Raw genomic sequence first — 23,592 nt, 5'->3', positions numbered from 1 at the left:
AACCGTATCCAATATTTCTTTATCACCCTCTCACAAATCATACCAACCACACTTGTTAAAGACACAGGTCTATAATTAAGAGGCTCTTCCTTACTGCCTCCCTTATAAATGGGCACCACTTCAGCTCTTTTCCACTCCACCCGTACTTCCCCCGTTTCTAATGAGCACCTTATAATATCATATAATGGATCTATCAATTCTTCTCTACATTCCTTCAATAATTTGACTGAAACTTCATCTGGTCCCATCGCTTTATCATCTTTAAGTTCCTCCAACATTCTATATAACTCCTTTTTCGGTATCTTAATGTCATCCATGTGCACATTTCCTTCTACATTTTGAGTCTTTACAAACATTGTTTCTTTAGTAAATACTTGTTGAAACCTATTATTTAGCAATTCCGGGATATTCTTAGGGTCATCTACTATCCCTTGCTCTCCTTTTGATCTTTCAATGGACTCTCTCTTTCTAAGTTTACCATTTATGAACCTGTAAAATAATTTTGGATGTTCCTTAATCTTGTCTACAATATCTTTTTCAAATTTTCTTTCTTTCTTCCTCCTTACCCTCACATACTCATTTCTCGCCACTCTATAATTCTCCTTATTTAGTATATTCCTGCTCTTTTTCCATCTTTTCCAAGCCACATCTCTCTTTTCCTTAGCCTTAACACAAGTTGCATTAAACTAATCCTTTCTTCCTTCCTCTCTCGGTTTATACTTTGGTACAAATTTCATAATTCCTTCTTTATAATATTTCATAGAAATCTCTTTTTTTTTTTTTTGCACTTCTCTGATTTGTAACATCTCCTCCCAATCTAATGTTTTAAAATAATTTTTCAAATTTTTTGTGTCCATCTTTCTATAATTCAATCTACCACTCCTGTATGTCTCATCTCTCCTTCACTGTGTTATTGCCATCTGCATTTCCATAACCACATGGTCACTTCCCCAATGGACATTTATATTGTATATCCCCATACAGGTACACTTCTCGTGTTAACACCAAATCCAGTCTAGCTGGTTCATCATCTCCTCTATATCTAGTATTTTCTTTCACCCTCTGTTCCATCATTAGATTAAGGAATCTCTCTCCCCATGCTTCCTCTCCAACACCACTTACTAGATTTTCCTAATCCACTTCTTTACAATTAAAATCTCCTACTAGTATTACCTTTCTTATTCCAGTTAATACACTTTCCAAACTCTGTAAAGTATCCTTGATCATATTCTCATATTCCCTTAATGTCCAAGAATTTGTTTTAGGAGGTACATAGGTCACCATGATTATTAATTCTTTTTCATCACTTTTTAACCTTATGCTTATCACTTCTGCGTTGTTCTTGCCATACCAAACCTTATCCACATTTATCTCCTTCTTCGTCATAATCATGACTCCTCCTCCACCTTTACCTTCTCTATCCTTTCTCCATATATTATATTTATTATCCAAATTTACCTTTGTTTTTTCATATAATTTTGTCTTGGTCAAACACACTATATCAGGCTTCTCCACCATCACATAGTCTTGCAATTCTAATCTACTTGACAGTATCCCATCTATATTAGTATACATTATAGTCCAACCACTGCTCCCTCTAGGGGTTCCTCCGCATTCCTTCTCTCCACATACCACTTTCTGACTCTCTCCTATAACTCTCCAAAAAAACTTTTCTTTTTCCTCTTCAAACCGTTCATCATTTTTCCTTCTCGCCTCTTCCAACAATTCCTTATATCTGCTCCTCTCTTCCTCATTTCTATTTTTTTTCTTAAGTACACCTCTTTACAACCTTCTACCTCTCTTAATTTTGTTGTTCTATATAAGATGTCCTCCGCAGATTGTTGTGACTTCAGTACTACTTTAATCGGTCTCCTTACTCCTTCCTTACACGGACCCAGTCTATGGATCTCTTCCACTTCTTCTTGTAGGTCTTTTTTTTCATCATCATTTAGACTTTTAAACAGATCTCTTACCGTTTTTAATTCTTCTTTAATTCTCTTAGGCTTATATGTTATATTTTGTTTTTTCATCCCAAATATTAACACACTCTCCTTCTTTTCTGCTATTTCTCTTATCAATGTTTCCTTCTTCTTCATAACATTAACCAGTTCCTTAGACTTTTCTTTTTTGTCTTCATTCAACTGATCTTTAATTATTTCTTGCAATCCAACCATCTCAGCTTCCCTCGACTCAGTCCATTGTGTTTTCTTCAATTCCCACTCCCTTTTAAACCTTTCACTTTGCTCACTGATAATTTCCTTAAAGTCATCTTTCTCCTTTACGACTTTCTCCATTTTCTCCTCCAACCGTCTCTTATATTTTTCAACCTCCACTCTCGAGTGTGCATTCTCATCCACCAATGGTTTTTCATTTTCCTGCAGTCTCTTGACTCTTTCCTTCAAAGCCTTGCGGAATTCTCTATCCTGCTCCTCCTCACTCCTCTGAACTTTTAATTCCTTCACCAATTCCTCAAATCTCTTCTCCAACATTACCAATCATTGCATTGTTGCTCCTGTTGAAGATGGACTCATGTTTCGACTGGCCACTTTTGGTTTTGCTCCCTGGCCCTCATCGGCATATTTTGAATTTGGTAACTTATTTCTTACCGGTCTATCCATTTTATTTCACTCTTCCTGGGAGCATGTGGGTGTGTGGTGGTGTGCACTGGGGGCCAGGCCTGGTAGCTACGTGTGTGTGGTGGCATGCGTTGGCGGCTGTTTGACTGGCCTTTGTGTGGTTCCCGCTCTGTCGTTTGGAGTGCGGAGGTTCTCACACCTCCGATCACTCTTATGTACACGCCACCTGTGTACACTCGTTCACACCCTCTGGTCGCCCTTTAGTACCTCATAATTTTAGTATCGTCCACAAACATGTTCATGTAACTGTCAATTCCTACTGGCATATCATTAACATAAATCAAAAACATGATGGGACCAAAGCACTGACCCTTGTGGAACTCCACTGGTTACCTTCTTCCACTTGGACTTCCTTCTTCTCATCACTGTTCTCATTTCTCTTCCCACTAAGTCATTTTCCATCCATTTTGCTAGTTTATCATTTACTCCTCCAATCATCTTTAGTTTCCACATCAGTCTATTGTACTTTATCAAAGGCCTTTCTCAAGTCCAGGTAGATAGCATCCACCCATCCCCCTCCATGTTGTAGTATGTCAGTCACTCTTGAATAAAAACATAATAAATTGGATACGCATGATCTTCCTTTTCTGAAACCAAACTGTCTTTCACTCAGAATGTTTTCACTTTCTAGATACTCACTCCACTTAGCTTTAATTACTTCTTCACATACCTTGCACAATATACTAGTCAACGATACTGGTCTATAATTTAGCAGTTCCATTCTACTACCATTCTTATATATAGGCACAATGTCAGCTCTTTTCCACTCTGTCGGGACTAATCCTGTTCGTATGGAGGTTTCCACAATATCAAATACGGGGTTCAACAATTGATCCTTACATTCATTTAGCAACCTCCCAGATATGCCATCAGGCCCTATTGATTTATTAATATCCAGATTGCTTATAATTTTCCTTACATCTTCCTTAATAACCATGATGTCCTGCATTTGCTATATTTCCGTAGGCATTCCTCCCATAAAATGCTCCTCCTTTGTAAATACTTTGCAAAAGTTGTCGTTCAAAATTGCAGCTATATCTCCAGCATCTTCATATACTTCTTCCCCGTTTTTTACCTTTTCTATTGCCTCCCTTTTATTTAGTTTTCCATTTATGAATTTGTAAAACATTTTTGGGTCACTGTCACAGTTTTCCACCACCCTCTGTTCATATTCCTTCTGTGCTGTTCTCCTTACTTCAACATATCTACTCCTTGCTGTTTTGTAGACTTCCCTTGATAATACATCACTGTTTTTCTTAAGTTTCTTCCATGCCTTTTCCTTGTTCTTTTTTGCTTCTTCACAATTTCTATTAAACCACTGTTTATTATTTAAAGTCCTCTTTCTGTGATATGGCACAAACCTTTTCACAGCAGAGTTATACAAATCCATAAATTTATCGTATTTCAATTGCATATCCCTTTCCTGGTATACCACGGACCAGTCAATTTCATTAAAGAACTCCCTTATATAGTTATAATTTGCCCTAGTATAATTTAATTTTTCCTCCCTCGTTCCACAATCTTATTCGTGCTTAATTCCGTATCCAGCTCAAAGCTTAGGACATCATGATCGCTTTTCCCCAAGGGACATTCATGTTCAATTTCTTCTTTTAGAGAGATTCCCCTGGTAAATACCAAATCCAACCTTGCTGCAACATCTTGTCCCCTGCACCTTGTTGGTGATCTCACCCACTGTGTCATCAAGTTATTTGTTGCTACCTTTAACAATTCTTCTGCTCACTCACTACCGTTCACCACTTCGTAGTCTTCCCACACTATTTCTTTGCAATTAAAGTCTCCAACTATCATCACTCTATCCTTTCTTATGAGTTCTTGCTTCATTCTGTCTAGAGTATTTCTCATCACCACTTGGTACTGTTCATATTCCCAAGCACTGGTTCTGGGTGGTATGTATACTGTTATAATATTAATGTCCCTCTTGCCATCTGTTATAAGCATACTTATCACTTCCTCATTTCTCTTACTATAGTTCACCTCCTTCACTATCAGATCTTCCTTAGTAAGAACCATTATACCACCACCTCCTTTATTTTTTCTATCATTTCTCCATACTTTGTAGTGTTTTACAACAAACCAGTCTAGCTTTATTTCGGGCCTTAGCTTTGTTTCCACTACACACATTATGTCCGCTTCGTTATTTCTTAGGTAATCCAATCATTCTAGCCTCTTAGACAGAAATCCATCTATGTTCGTGTAAGTCACTTTTATTCCGTTCCTAGTCTCATTCTTCCATGTAATGCCTATTCCGTTTGTTTTATCCACCACTTCTTTAGCCTCCCATTTCTCATCCTCCAAAAAAATCTTGGTCTTTTCCTCCTTTGTTCTTTTATCATTCCTCTCCTTCACTTCAGTTACACGCTCCTTCATTTTCATTCGCTCATCTTGTGACATATTTCTTCTTATGTAAATTGTTTTGGTTTCCTCAGAGTCCTTAAGTTTCCAAGCCCTCCTCAACAAGGCCTCTGCTGCCACATGAGACTTTAATTTCAATTTTAATGGTCTATTCTTGCCTTCCTCAAAAGCTCCCAATCTCACACTTTCTTCTACCTCAGCGTATAGGTCCTCTTCTTCCACAGAGATCTTGTTCAGTAAAGACTTAATCCTGTCATTTTCCTTATCCTTTCTGTCCTGCCAGTTCCTGTTAGTTTCCTCCCACAATCCTATTATGATCACACATTTTTTCTTTTCAGCAATATCTCTCACCACATATTCATTTTCCTTTACCATTTCCCTCTGTGTAATCCCTTTATTTTCCTCTTCCTGCTTTTTTACTATCTCCCTAAACGACCTTTGTACCTCCTGATGTTCATGGTTCACTTCTTTCATCCTGGTATCAATTAGATTAAGGCATTCCTCCTTCATCTCTTCACATTGTTTCCTTAGTTGTTGGTTTTCTTTCTCCATCTCTACTTTTTCCTTCAATAGCTCTTTATTTGCTAACGTTAACAAATAGATTTCTTTTTTGAAAGAATCATTCGTGGCTAGAACTCTATCCAGTTTTTCTTCTATGGACAAAATGTTTAGGAACTTACTTTCCAGTGCCTGGATTCTTGCATCCATATGTCATATTCTTCTCTCAGGATCAGTTTCTCATTATCCACTTGGTCCATTCCGTTGATCAATTTATAGACTTGTATCAGGTCTCCTCTCTCCCTTCTTTGTTCCAGAGTTGGTAGATCCATAGCCTTTAGTCTCTCCTCATATGTCATCCCTTCAAGTTCTGGGACCATTCTTGTAGCCATTTTTTGTAGCCTCTCCAATTTCCTGATGTGTTTTTTTTTTTATGAGGGGTCCACACTAGTCCTGCATATTCCAATCTGGGTCTTATTATAGTATTTATCAATTTCTTCATCATTTCTTTGTCCATGTAGTGAAATGCTACTCCAATATTCCTTAGCAAATTATATGTTTCTCTAAAAATTCTATCAATATGGCTTACTGGTTGATTGTTTTCTTCCATCATCACTCCTAAGTCCTTTTCCTTTTTGACTTTCTCCAGTTCTACTCCATCTCCCATCTTATAGATTCCCACAGGTCGTCTTTCACTCTTTCCCATTTCCATGACATGGCTTTTGTTCACATTGAATTCCATTTCCCACTTCTTACTCCATTCCCAGATCTTATTTAGGTCTTCTTGCAGTATTTCACAATCCTCCTTTTGCTTTATAACTCTGCAGTTTCATATAATCCGCAAACAAATTTATGTAGCTGTTCACTCCTTCTGGCATGTCGTTAATATAAATGAGGAAAAGTATTGGTGCCAATACTGACCCCTGTGGCATTCCGCTTTCTACTGCTCTCCACTTGGACTTCATATCTTTAACTACCGTCCTTATTTCTCTCCCCCTCAAATAATTTTCTATCCATCTCAATGTGCTTCCTTTTAAGCCACCCTTCTCCTCTAACTTCCACAGTAATCTTGCGTGTGGCACTTTGTCAAACGCCTTTTTTAAATCCAAATAAATGCAGTCAACCCATCCCTCTCTCTCTTGTACTCTATCAACTATTCTAGAATAGAAACTCAATAAATTAGTTACACAAGACCGTCCTTTTCTAAAACAAAATTGGCTATTTGATATTAATTTGTTGTCTTCAAGGAACTTGATCCATTGTTTCTTTATTATTCTTTCACACATCTTGCATATTACACTAGTTAGTGATACCGGTCTGTAATTTAAAGGTTCTTCCTTTCTTCCACTCTTAATAATATGTGGGAACCACCTCAGCTCTTCCATTCTACTGGCACTGTTCCATTTTCTATTGTGCATTTTATGATGTTGTATATAGGACTTGCTAGTTCTTCCCTACATTCTTTCAGTATTCTGCCTGAAACTTCATGTGGTCCCATTGCCTTCTCTTCATCCAGTTCCTTCATTAACTCTTTTATTTCAAGCTTGGTTACTTTAATCTCTTTCATATAGATTGTCTCTCTATTACTCTGTGGTCTCTCGAATTTGGATTCCTTAGTAAAGACCTCCTGGAATTTTTTATTTAATAGTTCTGCCATACTTTTTGGGTCTTCCACATCCGTTCTCTCCTTTTAACCTTTCTATTGTTTCTTTTTGCCTAATTTTTCCATTTATGAATCTATAGAACAATTTTGGTTGCTCCTTACATTTTTCGACAATATCTTTTCAAGTTCTTTTCCTCTTCCTTCCTCACCTTAACATATTCATTTCTTGCTGCTTTGAAGTTTTCCTTATTTGCTGGATTCCTATTTCTCCTATACCTTTTCCATGCTCCATCTCTTTTCTCCTTTGCCTTGGCACACCTTGCATTAAACCAATCTTTCTTTCCTTCTTCTTTAGGTCTATATTTTGGGACATATTCCCTGACTCCTGTTTTGTATATTTCCAAAAATAAATTATATTTGTCTTGCATTGTCTCTGAGTTTTCCATCTCCTACCAGTCTACGTTTTTAAAATAGTTCTTGAGATTCTCAATATCAGCCTTTCTGTAATTTAATCGGTCTCCTTTGTATGAATCATCTCTATCTTCATTTTCCTCTTCTATATCTATTTCTAATATTGCATGGTCACTCTTTCCCAATGGGCACTTATATCTTATATTGTCATTCATTTGTATACCCCTTGTAAAAACTAGGTCCAATCTCGCCGTCTCGTCGTTTCCTCTGAATTTTGTGCATTCCTTTACTCTCTGGTCCATCATATTGTCTATCATTAGGTTCAAGAATCTTTCTCCCCAGGCGTCTTCCCCCATACCACTTTCATATTTTTCCCAGTCCACTTCTTTACAGTTGTGTGTGTGTGTGTGTGTGTGTGTGTGTGTGTTTATTTGATAGTGCAGTGATTGAATGTTATTATTTGGTAATGCAGTGATTAAAGGGACCATTCTCTTATGTCTCCCAGGCCCTCCTGGACTGAGAGGACCTGTGGGAGATCCTGGAGCTGGTGGCTCTAACTCTCCAGGCATTAAGGGAGACCAGGGAGACTTTGGCCTTGTAGGTGTGAGAGGTTTCCGAGGCCCACCAGGACCCAGGGGACTAAGAGGAGACTATGGCATTCCTGGCCTTAAGGTTGGTGTGCCATGCATTGTCTTTCCACTATCACACAAAGTAAAAATTAGTATATACCTACTTTGGATTCTCTGCAGCATTTATGTAAATAATAGAAAATAATCAGCATTTTTATCTGAAGTAAAGCTCTTTAAATCGTATCATTCCTTAAGATTGCAGGACATAATTATGTAAACATTCAAAGACACATGAATTTTTACATGTAAAATAGCAAAACATTTTCAAGATTTCTTGCTAAACCAGAATACTGTATTGCCAAAACTAAATTTTATCCTTTTCATGACACATTATACTCATAATAAACTTGGAAGTGGGGTGAAGGAGTATTGAGTAAGGTAAAAGTTACAGAGAAATTGAAAGAAAAGTTTGAACATGAAGTGGCTATGAAACTAAGCTTCTTCCTTTCAGTCAATAACTCTCACTCATTGCAGCTGAATCACCCACCAGGTTGTCAGTTTTTCATTGGATGCATATCCTTCCACACTGCATCACTTCTCTTGCTTCTTTCTTTATTTCCTTTATTGAATATCTATTCCAGTGCTGTACTAAGATTGTGATGTTTTTTTCTAGAAAAATGTAAACCCAAGTTAAGTCTCAAGGCTGAAGTGACACAAATAATTTGGGTTGTGAAAAACTTGTCAGGATGGATATATTAATTTGTGCTGAGATTGTTTGGATGTATTGAGAAAATGGATGACAGATTAATGAACTAGATACAGTAACCTTTACATAAGTTGGAACAATTTTTTTTTTTTTATGTAAGAGGGGAAAAACCTTAAAAGAAATCAAGTCATAGGAAGATAGAAATACAGAAGCAGGCAGGGATCGAGTTCCAGAGTTTTACCAGAGAAAGATATGAGTGATTGAGAGTACTGGGTAAGTCTTGTATTAGGAAGTTGGACAGAATGGGGGTGAGAGGAAGAAGAAAGCCTTATTATGCAGTGTGGTCACAGGAGGAGGAGAGGCATGCAGTTAACAAGAAAATAGCAATAAAAGATAGCAAGAGATGCAACGTTCCAGTGGTGAGAAAGGCTGAAGACAGTCAGTCAGAGGAGGGGAGTTGATGAGTTGAAAAGCTTTTGATTCCTCCCTATCTAACAAATCTGTTTGAGTGGAACCCCCCCAAACATGCGAAGAGTCCTCCATACAAGGATGGATAAGGCTATATATATATACTATATATGAACACTACCAGATAGTGCCATTTAGGGTGAGTGTTGTAGTGACTATTATGCTTATATTGGAGTGCATATTTGTTTTGAACAATCCAAAACCATACTATCAAGTGTGTATTTACCTATTTGTATTTACCTATTTGTGTATTACAGGGCCCGAGCTAAGCTCTCTGTGACTTGTCTCCTTGTCCATTCCTGTCATATCTCTCTTTCATCTGATTGACACACACCGCGTCAACTACATCACTGCTCAGTTTATTCCACTTATCAATGCTACGATGCGGGAAACTGTATTTTCTCACGTCATTTAGACAGATGTTCTTTATTAGCTTTTTTCCATGTCCTCAGAGATGATTACTTGTGGTCACCTTTATCAACTCTCTGTCCAGTATGTCAATCTTGTTCACCAATTTATACATAGTTATCATGTCTCCTCTTGTTCTTCTCTTCTCTCTTCTAATGTGGTCAGCCCCAGCTTCCTCAGTCTTTCCTCATAGTCTAACTCCCTGAGTCCTGGTACCATCCTTGTTGCCAGCCTCTGTACACTTTCCACCTTCTTCACATTTTTCTTCATATGCGGTGACCAGACACATGCTGCATACTCTAACTGGGGTCTTATTAAGGTACATAATATCTTCTTCATCATTCCTTCATCTAGGTAGTGGAATGCAAGGCCAATATTTTGAAGCATGTTATATGTTTTCCAAAAAATCTTGTTAATGTGCTTCTCCGGTGACAAAGTGTTTTGTACGGTTACTCCTAAGTCTTTCTCCTGATTGGTCTCTTTAATTTTCTCATCACCCAGCCTGTAATCCCTGTTTGGTCTGTATCTACTTCTTCCCATTTTCATAACATGGGTCTTGTCTATATTAAATTCCATCTGCCACTCCTTACTCCACTCATATATTTTATCAAGATCTTCCTGTAACTTGTTACAATCTTCCACATTCTTTACTCTCCTCATAATTTTAGTATCGTCCGCAAACATGTTCATGTAACTGTCAATTCCTACTGGCATATCATTAACATAAATCAAAAACATGATGGGACCCAGCACTGACCCTTGTGGAACTCCACTGGTTACCTTCTTCCACTCGGACTTCCTTCCTCTCACCACTGTTCTCATTTCTCTTCCCATTAAGTAATTTTCCATCCATTTTGCTAGTTTATCATTTACTCCTCCAATCATCTTTAGTTTCCACATCAGTCTATTGTGTGGTACTTTATCAAAGGCCTTTCTCAAGTCCAGGTAGATAGCATCCACCCATCCCTCTCTATGTTGTAGTATGTCAGTCACTCTTGAATAAAAACATAATAAATTGGATACACGATCTTCCTTTTCTGAAACCAAACTGCCTTTCACTCAGAATGTTTTCACTTTCTAGATACTCACTCCACTTAGCTTTAATTACTTCTTCACATACCTTGCACAATATACTAGTCAACGATACTGGTCTATAATTTAGCGGTTCCATTCTACTACCATTCTTATATATAGGCACAATGTCAGCTCTTTTCCACTCTTTCGGGACTAATCCTGTTCGTATGGAGGTTTCCACAATATCAAATACGGGTTCAACAATTGATCCTTACATTCATTTAGCAACCTCCCAGATATGCCATCAGGCCCCATTGATTTATTAATATCCAGATTGCTTATAATTTTCCTTACATCTTCCTTAGTAACCATGATGTCCTGCATTTGCTTTATTTCCATAGGCCTTCCTCCCATAAAATGCTCCTCCTTTGTAAACACTTTGCAAAAGTTGTCATTCAAAATTTCAGCTATATCTCCAGCATCTTCATATACTTCTTCCCATTTTTACCTTTTCTATTGCCTCCCTTTATTTAGTTTTCCATTTATGAATTTGTAAAACATTTTGGGTCACTATCACAGTTTTCCACCACCCTCTGTTCATATTCCTTCTGTGCTGTTCTCCTTACTTCAACATATCTATTCCTTGCTGTTTTGTAGACTTCCTTGATAATACATCACTGTTTTTCTTAAGTTTCTTCCATGCCTTTTCTTTGTTCTTTTTGCTTCTTCACAATTTCTATTAAACCACTGTTTATTATTTAAAGTCCTCTTTCTGTGATATGGCACAAACTTTTCACAGCAGAGTTATACAAATCCATAAATTTATCGTATTTCAATTGCATATCCCTTTCCTGGTATACCACGGACCAGTCAATTTCATTAAAGAACTCCCTTATATGGTTATAATTTGCCCTAGTATAATTTAATTTTTCCTCCTGTTCCACAATCTTATTCGTGCTTAATTCCGTATCCAGCTCAAAGCTTAGGACATCATGATCGCTTTTCCCCAAGGGACATTCATGTTCAATTTCCTCTTTTAGAGATTTCCCTGGTAAATACCAAATCCAACCTTGCTGCAACATCTTGTCCCCTGCACCTTGTTGGTGATCTCACCCACTGTGTCATCAAGTTATTTGTTGCTACCTTTAACAATTCTTCTGCCCACTCACCACCGTTCACCACTTCGTAGTCTTCCCACACTATTTCTTTGCAATTAAAGTCTCCAACTATCATCACTCTATCCTTTCTGATGAGTTCTTGCTTCATTCTGTCTAGAGTATTTCTCATCACCATTTGGTACTGTTCATATTCCCAAGCACTGGTTCTGGGTGGTATGTATACTGTTATAATATTAATGTCCCTCTTGCCATCTGTTATAAGCATACTTATCACTTCCTCATTTCTCTTACTATAGTTCACCTCCTTCACTATCAGATCTTCCTTAGTAAGAACCATTATACCACCACCTCCTTTATTTTTCTATCATTTCTCCATACTTTGTAGTGTTTTACAACAAACCAGTCTAGCTTTATTTCGGCCTTAGCTTTGTTTCCACTACACACATTATGTCCGTTCGTTATTTCTTAGGTAATCCATACATTCTAGCCTCTTAGACAGAAATCCATCTATGTTCGTGTAAGTCACTTTTATTCCATTCCTAGTCTCATTCTTCCATGTAATGCCTATTCCGTCTGTTTTATCCACCACTTCTTTAGCCTCCCATTTCTCATCCTCCAAAAACTTGGTCTTTTCCTCCTCTGTTCTTTCGTCATTCCTCTCCTTCACTTCAGTTACAAGCTCCTTCATTTTCATTCGCTCATCTTGTGACATATTTCTTCTTATGTAAATTGTTTTGGTGTCCTCAGAGTCCTTAAGTTTCCAAGCCCTCCTCAACAAGGCCTCTGCTGCCACCTGAGACTTTAATTTCAATTTTAATGGTCTATTCTTGCCTTCCTCAAAAGCTCCCAATCTTACACTTTCTTCTATCTCAGCATATAGGTGCTCTTCTTCCACAGAGATCTTGTTCAGTAAAGACTTAATCCTGTCATTTTCCTTATCCCTCCTGTCCTGCCAGTTCCTGTTAGTTTCTTCCCTCAATCCTATTATGATCACACATTTTTTCTTTTCAGCAATATCTCTCACCACATACTCATTTTCCTTTACCATTTCCCTCTGTGTAATCCCTTTATTTTCCTCTTCCTGCTTTTTTACTATCTCCCTAAACGACCTTTGTACCTCCTGATGTTCATGGTTCACTTCTTTCATCCTGGTATCAATTAGATTAAGGCATTCCTCCTTCATCTCTTCACATTGTTTCTTTAGTTGTTGGTTTTCTTTCTCCATCTCTACTTTTTCCTTCAATAGCTCTTTATTCGCTAACGTTAACAAATAGATTTCTTTTTTGAAAGAATCATTCGCGGCTAGAACTCTATCCAGTTTTTCTTCTATAGACAAAATGTTTAGGAACTTACTTTCCAGTGCGTGGATTCTTGCATCCATATCTAGTTTCTCCAGTCCTTTTGGCGTAGTTATAAAACCTTCATAGTCTCTGGCTTGTCTAGACACCATTTTTGTTATCGTCAGCTGATTACAGCCAAAACAATCACCGCCCACACTCTCCTCTCAGGGATCACTTTCCATATCCCTCACTTTCAACACTAAGCGACAGTAGGACATTAACAGGACACTAACTTAGAGTTACCCGGGCCCTGTAACAGCATAGGTATTTTCCTTCTTCCCGTCTGCAGCCGGAGACGAGCCGTCCTTTCTCAGCGACGGCGACGATGTGTGTGTATTCACCTAGTTGTATTCACCTAGTTGTAATTTTACAGGGCCTTGGTATCATACTCGTGTGGCCCCGTCTCCATATCTACACACATCCAACTTTCCTTTAAAACTATGCACACTCCTCGCTGACACCACCTCCTCACTCAAACCATTCCACACCTCCACACATCTTTGTGGGAAACTATTTTTCTTCACATCCTTCAAGCATATTCCTTGGCTATCTTTTACTATGCGATCTCGTAGTTCTATTTAAGTTTTCCTCTCTCAACATCATTTGCTCATTATCCACTTCATCCAGTCCATTCAACAGTTTATAAACCTGTATTAAATCTCCTCTTTCTCTTCTTTGTTCCAAGGTAAGCAAATTCATTTCTTTTAATCTCTCCTCATAGGTCATTTCTGCCAATTCGGAACCATTTTTGTTGCCATTCTCTGCAATCTCTCCAACTTCCTTATATGCTTCTTTTATAAGGGGACCAAACCACTCCAGCATATTCCAATCTTGGTCTAATTACCGTACTAATTAATTTCTTCATCATATCTTTATCCATATAATGGAAGGCTAATCCAATATTTCTTATCAAATTATACGTTTCTCCAAACATCTTATCAATATGAGCCTCAAACTGCCCATGGTCTTGCATTATCACTCCCAAATCCTTTTCCTTTTCCACCTTTTTCAACACTACTTCTTCACCCATCTTATATGACCCTCTTGGCCATCTTCCACTCTTCCCATCTCCATCACATGACTTTTGCTCAGATTAAATTCCATTTCCCACCTCTTGCTCCACTCCCAAATCTTATCCAGATCCACCTGTAAAATTTCACAATCTTCTTCACTCTTCACACACCTACACAACTTCACATCATCCGCAAACAAATTAATATAACTGTTTACTCCCTCTGGCAAGTCATTAATATATACAAGGAAAAGTATTGGTGCCAGCACTGAGCCTTGTGGGACTCCACTCTCCACCACCAACCAGTCCGACTTTGCATCCTTTATTACCATTCTCATCTCCCTCCATCTCAAGTAGTTTTCCATCCACTTTAAAACTTTTCCTTTCAGTCCTCCATAAATCTCTAATTTCCATAGCAGTCTCATGTGAGGTACCTTGTCAAAAGCTTTCTTTAAATCCAAATATACACAGTCCATCCATCCCTCTCTCTCTTGTATTTTGTCAACCACTCTTGAATAAAAGCTCAGTAGATTTGTTACACATGACCTCCCTTTCCTAAAGCCAAATTGATGATCCGATAATAACTTATGATCCTCCAGGAACCGTATCCAATATTTCTTTATCACCCTCTCACAAATCTTACCGACCACACTTGTTAGAGACACAGGTCTATAGTTAAGAGGCTCTTCCTTACTGCCTCCCTTATAAATGGGCACCACTTCAGCTCTTTTCCACTCTACTGGTACTTCCCTGTTTCTAATGAGCACCTTATAATATCATATAATGGATCAATCAATTCTTCTCTACACTCCTTCAATAATTTTCCTGAAACTTCATCTGGTCCCATCGCTTTATCATCTTTAAGTTCCTCCAACATTTTATATAACTCCTTTTAGGTATCTTAATGTCATCCATGTGCACATTTCCTTGTACATTCTGAGGCTTTACAAACATTGTTTCTTTAGTAAATACTTGCTGAAACCTATTATTTAGCAATTCCGCTATATTCTTAGGGTCATCTACTATCCCTTGCTCTCCTTTTAATCTTTCAATGGACTCTCTCTTTTAAGTTTACCATTTATGAACCTGTAAAACAATTTTGGATGTTCCTTACTCTTGTCTACAATATCTTTTCAAATTTTCTTTCTTCCTCCTCCTTACCCTCACATACTCATTTCTTGCCACTCTATAATTCTCCTTATTTAGTATATTCCTGCTCTTTTCCATCTTTTCCAAGCCACATCTCTCTTTTCCTTAGCCTTAACACAAGTTGCATTAAACCAATCCTTTCTTCCTTCCTCTCTCGGTTTATACTTTGGTACAAATTTCATAACTCCTTCTTTATAATATTTAATAAAAATCTCATATTTTTTGCACTTCTCTGATTTGTAACATCTCCTCCCAATCTAATTTTCTGAAATAATTTTTCAAACTTTCTGTGTCCATCTTTCTATAATTCAATCTACCACTCCTGTATGTCTCGTCTCTCCTTCGCTGTGTTGTTGCTATCTGCATTTCCATAACCACATGATCACTCTTTCCCAAAGGACATTTGCATTGTATATCCCCACATAGGTACACTTCTCTTGTTAACACCAAATCCAGTCTAGCCATTTCATCATCTCCTCTATATCTAGTATTTTCTTTCACCCTCCGTTCCATCATATTTTCCATCATTAGATTAAGAAATCTCTCTCTCCATGCTTCCTCTCCAACACCACTTACTAGATTTTCCCAATCCACCCCCTTACAATTAAAATCTTCTATTAGTATCACCTTTCTTTTTCCAGATAATACACTTTCCAAACTCTGTAAAATATCCTTGATCATATTGTCGTATTCCCTTAATGTCCAAGAATTTGTTTTAGGAGGTACATAGGTCACCATGATTATTAATTCTTTTCCATCACTTTTTATCCTTATGCTTATCACTTCTGCGTTGTTCTTCCCATACCAAACCTTATCCACATTTATTTATTTCTTCGTCATAATCATAACTCCTCCACCTTTACTCTCTATCCTTTCTCCATATATTATATTTATTATCCAAATTTACCTTTGTTTTTCATGCAATTTTGTCTCAGTCAAACACACTATATCAGGCTTCTCCACCATCATATAGTCTTGCAATTCCAATCTACTTGACAGTATCCCATCTATATTAGTATACATTACGGTCCACCCACTGCTCCCTCTAGGGTTCCTCCGCATTCCTTCTTTCCACATACCACTTTCTGACTCTCTCTCCTATAACTCTCCAAAAAACTTTCTCTTTCCTCCTCAGACCGCTCATCATTTTTCCTTCTCGCCTCTTCCAACAATTCCTTATATCTTCTCCTCTCTTCCTCATTTCTATTCTTTCTCACAAACACCTCTTTACAACCTTCTATCTCTCTTAACTTTGATGTTCTATATAGGATATCCTCCAGATTGTTGTGACTTCAGTACTACTTTAATCGGTCTGCTCACTCCTCCTTATACGGACCCAGTCTATGGATCTCTTCCACTTCTTCTTGTAGGTCTTTTTTTCATCATCATTTAGATTTTTAACAGATCTCTTACCGTTTTAATTCTTCCTTAATTCTCTTAGGCTTATATGTTATATTTTGTTCTTTCATCCCAAATATTAACACACTCTTCTTCTTTTCTGCTATTTCACTTATCAATGTTTCCTTATTCTTCATAACATTAACCAGTTCCTTAGACCTTTCTTATTTGTCTTCCTTCAACTGATCTTTAATTATTTCTTGTAATCCAACCATCTCTGCTTCCCTCGACTTAGTCCATTGTGTTTTCTTCAGTTCCCATTCCCTTTCAAACCTTTCACTCTGCTCACTGATCATTTCCTTAAAGTCATCTTTCTCCTTTACTACTCTCTCCATTTTCTACTCCAACCGTCTCTTGTATTTTTCAACCTCCACTCTCAAGTGTGCATTCTCATCCACCAATCGTTTTTCATTTTCCTCCAGTCTCTTAACTCTTTCCTTTAAAGCCTTGTGGAATTCTCTATCCCGCTCCTCCTCACTCCTCTGAACTTTTAATTCCTTCACCAACTCCTCAAATCTCTTCTCCAACATTACCAGTCGACCTTGCATTGTTGCCCCTGTTTAAGATGGACTCATGCTTTGACTGGCCACTTTTGGTTTTGCTCCCTGGGCCTCATCAGCATATTTTGAATTTGGTAATTTATTTCTTACCGGTCTATCCATTTTTTTACTCTTCCTGAGAGCATGTGGGTGTGTGGTCACTGGGGGCCAGGCCTGGTAGCTACGTGTGTGTGGTGGAATGCGCCGGCGGCTGCTATGGCTGACCCTTTTGCGGTTCCCACTCCGTCGCTTGGAGTGCGGAGGTTCTCACACCTCCGACCACTCTCATGCACACGCCACCAGGCCACGCTCACTCTGCACACTCGCTCACTCGCTCCGGCCGCCCTTCAATACCAATAACGACCCTCACCCAAGCACACTGCTCAGCGTGTGGAGCGCTAGTCAGATGCCACTCTGAGCAGGAGGCACGTCCGCTCTCCATGGAGCGCGGAGTGTGTGTGTGTGTGTATTTATCTAGTTGTATTTACCTAGTTGTAGCTTTACAGGGCCTGGGCTTTGTGCTCGTGTGGCCCCGTCTCCATATCTACACTTATCCAATCTTACTTTAAAAGTGTGCACACTCGTTGCAGACACTACTTCTTCATCTAAACTGTTCCACGTCTCAATACATCCCTGTGGGAAACTATATTTTTTAATATCTCTCAGATATCTTCCCTTTCTCATCTTTTTACTATGCGATCTTGTGCTTCGGGTGTCATATTCTTCTCTCAGGATCAGTTTCTCATTATCCACTTGGTCCATTCTGTTGATCAATGTATAGACTTGTATTAGGTCTCCTCTCTCCCTTCTTTGTTCCAAGGTTGGTAGATCCATAGCCTTTAGTCTCTCCTCATATGTCATCCCTTCAAGTTCTGGGACCATTCTTGTGTGTGTGTGTGTGTGTGTGTGTGTGTGTGTGTGTGTGTGTGTGTGTGTGTGTGTGTGTGTGTGTGTGCTATATTTTTCACATCTCTCCTATAAGTGGTATTTATCTAGTTGTATTTACCTAGTTGTGTTTTACAGGAAAAGAGCTATATGCTTGTGCTGTCCTGTTTCCATGCCTGTAGTCATCCAGTTTAGCCTTAAAGTCAGAAATATTTATTGCTTGAACCACTGTTTCATTCAAATTGTTCCATATTTCTATGCTTCTGTTTGGAAAACTATATTCCCTCATTTCTCTTCTACACATGGTCTTTTTCAATTTCATGCCGTGTCCCCTTGTATTTCTTGAGTCCCACACCAATGAATCTTCTTTGTCAACTTCGTCCATCTCTTTCCATGCCCGGCATATAGCAATTAGGTCACTCTTTGCTAAAGGGCACTCCACCCTCATCTCCTCAATGACCATTGGCTCTGTACTAAAGACCAAGTCCAGTCTTGACGATGCTCCTCTCCTCCAAACCTAGTATCTTCTTTGACCCACTGAGTTAACACATTTTCCATTGCCAGTGTCAATAGTGTATTTCCCATGTTGTCTCTGATCCTTCCATTGACCAGTCCTCCCAACACACCTCTTTACAATTAAAATCTCCCATCATTATAGTTCGTTCACAGCCACCCAACATTTCTTCCAGACATGTTCCTGTATCACTTATCATTTCTTCATATTCCTGTACTGACCATGCATTTGTCTTAGGTGGTATGTACACCACTATGTAGTGCCTCTTTTTTCCTTCATTAGTTTCTGCTCTGATCTTTAGCACTTCTGCCTTTCCCATACCTTTTTCACTTGATCCACCTTTATATCTTTTTTAACCAGCAACATCACTCCTCCTCCCATCTTACCTACTCTATTTCTTTTCCAAACGTTATATTTCCCTTCTCCAACCTTCATCAGGTCTTCTCCTCTCTCAGTTTTGTTTCAGTAAGACCCACAATATCTGGGTTCTTGTCCCTCAAGTAATCGTTGAGTTCTAAAATCCCGATATTCTTTTGTGACTTAAGTTTGATTCTCATTTTACTCGGTGTCTTATCCTCCTCCACACCAAAATCACCACACATCTCTTTTTGTCTACAGTTTCCCTTGTCTCATTTCTCTGTTGCAATGTTACACATGGTCTTTTTCAATTTCATGCCGTGTCCCCTTGTATTTCTTGAGTCCCACACCAATGAATCTTCTTTGTCAACTTCGTCCATCTCTTTCCATGCCCGGCATATAGCAATTAGGTTTCCTCTTTCTCTCCTGTTGCAATGTTGGATGTTTTTAATCTCTTTAGCTTGTATACTGATGCAAATTTTCTTAGTATTTTGAGCTCATGACCCAAATTGCTCTTAAGGTGAGATGCTCGTATCCTGAGGCACCATTCTAATTAGATTTTTGCACTCTTATAAATAAAAGTTCCTAATCACACATCTTGTATCACTAGTTTCTAATATAACATCTACTCACACAAAGGGACCTTCATGTAAATATAATGTGCATGCATATACTTTAGTTTTTCTTATGTAAGAGGCTCACTAAAAGAAGGCAAGTTATTATGAAGCTAGCATTATGGAGGTTCAGTTGAGTGACAGTGTTATCTTTCCCAGGGTGTTCGTGGAGAATTGGGAGATAAAGGTCCTAAAGGAGAACAAGGCCAAATTGATATTCCCAGCGATGCTTATGAACAGGGACAGGAACGATTCCCTTGGATTGGGTAAGTATTTCCCAGTCAAGTTTTAAAGAGAAAATTAGCTTCACCCTCTGTTTAAGTATTTTTGAGATTGATTCTTTTGGCTTCTTAATACATAATATCATACAATGTAACACTTGTTTCGGGATCAAAAGGTCTTTATTAATCAATATTTACAATTTGCTTTATGTGGCAAATAGGTCACAAGCAATAATTGAAGGAGAACAAAATATTTCCAGTGATCCTGGTGAACGAGGCGAAAAGGGAGATCCTTCAAAATTTGACACTTTTGGGTGAGTATCTTATCTGTAAAATTTTTCTAAGTATTTTCATCCACTCATATATATATATATATATATATATATATATATATATATATATATATATATATATATATATATATATATATATATATATATATATATATATATATATATATATATATATATATATATATATATATATATATATATATATATATATATATATATATATATATATATATACTGTCCCCTTTTCTTTACCCTTCTGATTTAGCTGCCACCACCCAATTTTTGAGATAGCAAAAACTGAGAAAACTATCTAGGATGAATGACCCACAGAGATTCATACTATGTACATACATATATTCTCCACAATATAATAGTTGCACAATCTAGCAGGGCTACCTAGCCGCTGTCACAATCAATCTTCCTGTATTTCCCTCCTAACGGTGATCCTCTGTTGCTTCTATTCCCCGGTCTTCACACGTCTTTCTCCTTCCTTTGGTTGATCACTGTCACAAGCACTCTTCCCGTATTTCCCTCCTAACGGTGATCCTGCATTGCTTTTATTCCTCTGTCTTCTCCACACGTCTTTCTCCTTCCTTCGGTTGATCACTTTCACAAGCACTCTTCAGGTATTTCCCTCCTAACGGTGATCCTGTGTTGCTTCTATTCCCCTGTCTTCTCCACACGTCCTTCTCCTACCTTCGGTTGATTCGCTGCCCCCAGGCTTGGATGGTTAATGGTAGATAAACCCTTTCACTTCCTTGCTCCTCCTTTCCTTATGCTGGCAGTCACAACCGACAATTGTATCCCGATGACTAGGTCACGGGGACAAAAAGGGAACCTGAACAGGGGTAGTTACAAGCGGGCACCATCATCTGCCTTGTCCGGCGTCACTTAAGTTCTCCATCACACAGTGGTGCTCCTACATCTCCCCTGACACCTCACTCTCCACCATCACACCCTGTAACACAGTATCAAAGTTTTCAATCAAATCTCTGTCACTGATCACTATCCTTACCCACTCGATCACTTCACTGTCTTTCAGGTCTTTCCAGTAACTCACCATTTCTGGGTCATTGCAGAGCAGAGAGAGAGAGTAGCTTGTCTGATAGGTCTGGCCAGCTTGCTGACTGTGTGTCAGGCCGCTGCGCTTACCTGGCATATAAGTCCTCGGTATTTGCCTCAGGGTGAGTTCACACGTGGCAGTCCCCCAGTTCGTGTTTCTCTCAATCTGCTCACTTACTCATTCATTCCCCTCCTCGAGGTCCTGGTTCGGGGCTTCTGTCTCGTTACTCACCGTTAGTTACACATAGAAAGATCAACTCTTACAATAGATATTTACATGTTTACAGTCATCCTTCATCATATACAACTCACTGTATACCTTATTCTCTTCTTCCAGCCTTGTTGATGGGTTAGTTTGGACAACTTGACATGGTAATGACTTTGACCCAGTTGATCGATCAGTACAGTAAAGTCCCAGGTTACATCGCTCTCGAGTTACGTCAAATTCGTAGTTATGTCAGTCCACTATAAGGCAATTTAAGATTTAAAAAATTGAAAATTTATAAATCGTAAAGCACGGGACTTATTGTTATTGTTGGCCGCCAGGCGTCACTAGTGGTAACCTGCCACACCACCCGCCTCACGCTTGAATACAATGACACCCTGCCTCAGTTCCACCACACCGTCGCCCCTGGCAACAGTGTTATACTACTACTGCGTTTACTGACTCAAGTTCTTAGTATCTTGCTCAATGGCACCAAAGAGAAAACTCCTTAGTGACAGCAGTGATGCTAAGAAAAGGAAAACCATTGCGCTACAAGAAAAAGTGGACATAATTAAAAGACATGAGAAGGGAGGCAGCAGCTGTGTGTGAGGGAGTGAAGAAGAAAATGGGAAGCCCGTTACCATGATAACAGGGAGGTTGACGACCTTGAGGGCTCGCACACCCATCACAACAATAACAACTCCGGAGCCTTCGCCTGGGCCACACGACACTCGCAGCTGACTTGCACCGTCTGCGCCTGTCTGCTGATCCCTATTGCCCTTTCCTATTGCATTTCCTGCCCCGCTGCCCACGCTTCTACTCCCACCGCACTGCACTACGCTCCCAGCTGTCCACCCTGGGCGTCACAACATTCGACCTGCTCACCCTTGCACCATCTGCGTCTGTCTGCTGATCCCTATTGCCCTTTCCTATTGCATTTCCTGCTCCGCTGCCCACGTTTCTACTCCCACCGCACTGCACTATGCTCCCAGCTGTCCGCCATGGGCGTCACAACATTCGACCTGCCCACCCTCCTGGCGGCCTCAGGTGTCCACCCCTCTCTGCAACCTGCAGTCCTTCGCATTTGCGGCCCTAATCAACAGCAAAAACAAGCTTGTGTTTTATATTCGTACATAGTTGTAAATAATATAACAATATAACATTTAACTTACCTGAATGACCATAAACAATGATTGGTTGAAAACTCGATAATATGCTTTGAAATGTACAGAAACTCGAGTTACATACAAAATCAACTTACCTCATGTTTCAGGAACGTAACTCTGACGTAAACCGAAACCTTTCTGTATACAGGCAACCCCCGTTTAACGAAGGGGTTACGTTCCTAAAAAACACTTCGTTAAGCGAAACTTCGTTAAGCGAACCGATTATAACAAGTTTAACCCCTGATTTGAACTTCCATTGAGAGTAAGCAAAGCAAGAGTGCATCATAGTACAGTAAAAGGTTTAATGAAAGTAAAAATTATGAAGTTAAACATTTAGGTAGTTTAATTTAAGTCATTATAATGTACACTAATGTATGTATGTATGTAACTTTATAATGTTGATGATCTTAACTTTATGAAGGAGGAAGAGTGAAACGGAAAGACACTAACCGGCAACCTGTGGAATGTAAACAAAGTGCGCATCATTGTACTGCATACAAAACTTATGTACCACATTTCCACAAGGCTTTCCATTTTATCCATTGTAGAGTCATGAGTTCAGGTGGTTCTTTTAGCTTGCAAGAAAGATACGGTCTCACCAGCCTTCTTAATAGAGTCTGCTGACTTGAAAATAGAGACAGTATAATATGGAGTCAAGATAGTGGCCAGCACTGCTATAGTTTTCTGGCCTCTCTCATGTCTGTGAATAATATCTAGCTTCACTTGGAGAGTAAGAGACTTCCTGGTCTTCTTACGAACACTAGGCCAATTGCAGGGCATTTTGGTGGTAAGTTGAGCTAGGGAAGACAAGCTGCTGCTGACGCTGTTATGTTTTGACTGGGGAGTGAGTGTTGCGTGTTGTCCACAAAGGCTTGATCTTGATCTTGATCTTTATTCTATAGGTGTCCCAGGTTTTTTCCTGAGGCAGGCCTTAGTACCAGCAGCTCCTGGTGTATTCAAAAGCCTGTCAGCTTGCATGATATGGTGGGGCTTTCAAATTTGGAAAGAATTACCTGGATAAAACTTCGTTAAA

At 38.9% G+C, this 23,592-nt stretch overlaps 1 protein-coding gene across 1 annotated transcript in view; it reads left to right on the top strand.

The window, feature by feature from the left end:
• The window catches only part of LOC123513290 (collagen alpha-1(IV) chain-like), a 33,589-nt gene extending 11,930 nt beyond the window's left edge, over positions 1-21,659 (top strand). The window contains exons 4-7 of the mRNA XM_045270370.1: positions 8,027-8,193; positions 19,772-19,878; positions 20,094-20,147; positions 21,526-21,659. Of these exons, the coding sequence (XP_045126305.1) occupies positions 8,027-8,193; positions 19,772-19,878; positions 20,094-20,147; positions 21,526-21,556 (359 nt within the window). The 3' untranslated portion in view covers positions 21,557-21,659. The remainder of the gene's footprint in view (positions 1-8,026; positions 8,194-19,771; positions 19,879-20,093; positions 20,148-21,525) is intronic.
• The last annotated feature ends 1,933 nt before the right edge of the window (positions 21,660-23,592 follow it).

Source organism: Portunus trituberculatus, chromosome 35 (genome assembly GCF_017591435.1).
Source record: "Portunus trituberculatus isolate SZX2019 chromosome 35, ASM1759143v1, whole genome shotgun sequence".
In the NCBI taxonomy this organism is placed as follows: Eukaryota; Metazoa; Arthropoda; class Malacostraca; order Decapoda; family Portunidae; genus Portunus; species Portunus trituberculatus.
This window is presented reverse-complemented; position numbering and strand designations above follow the sequence as displayed.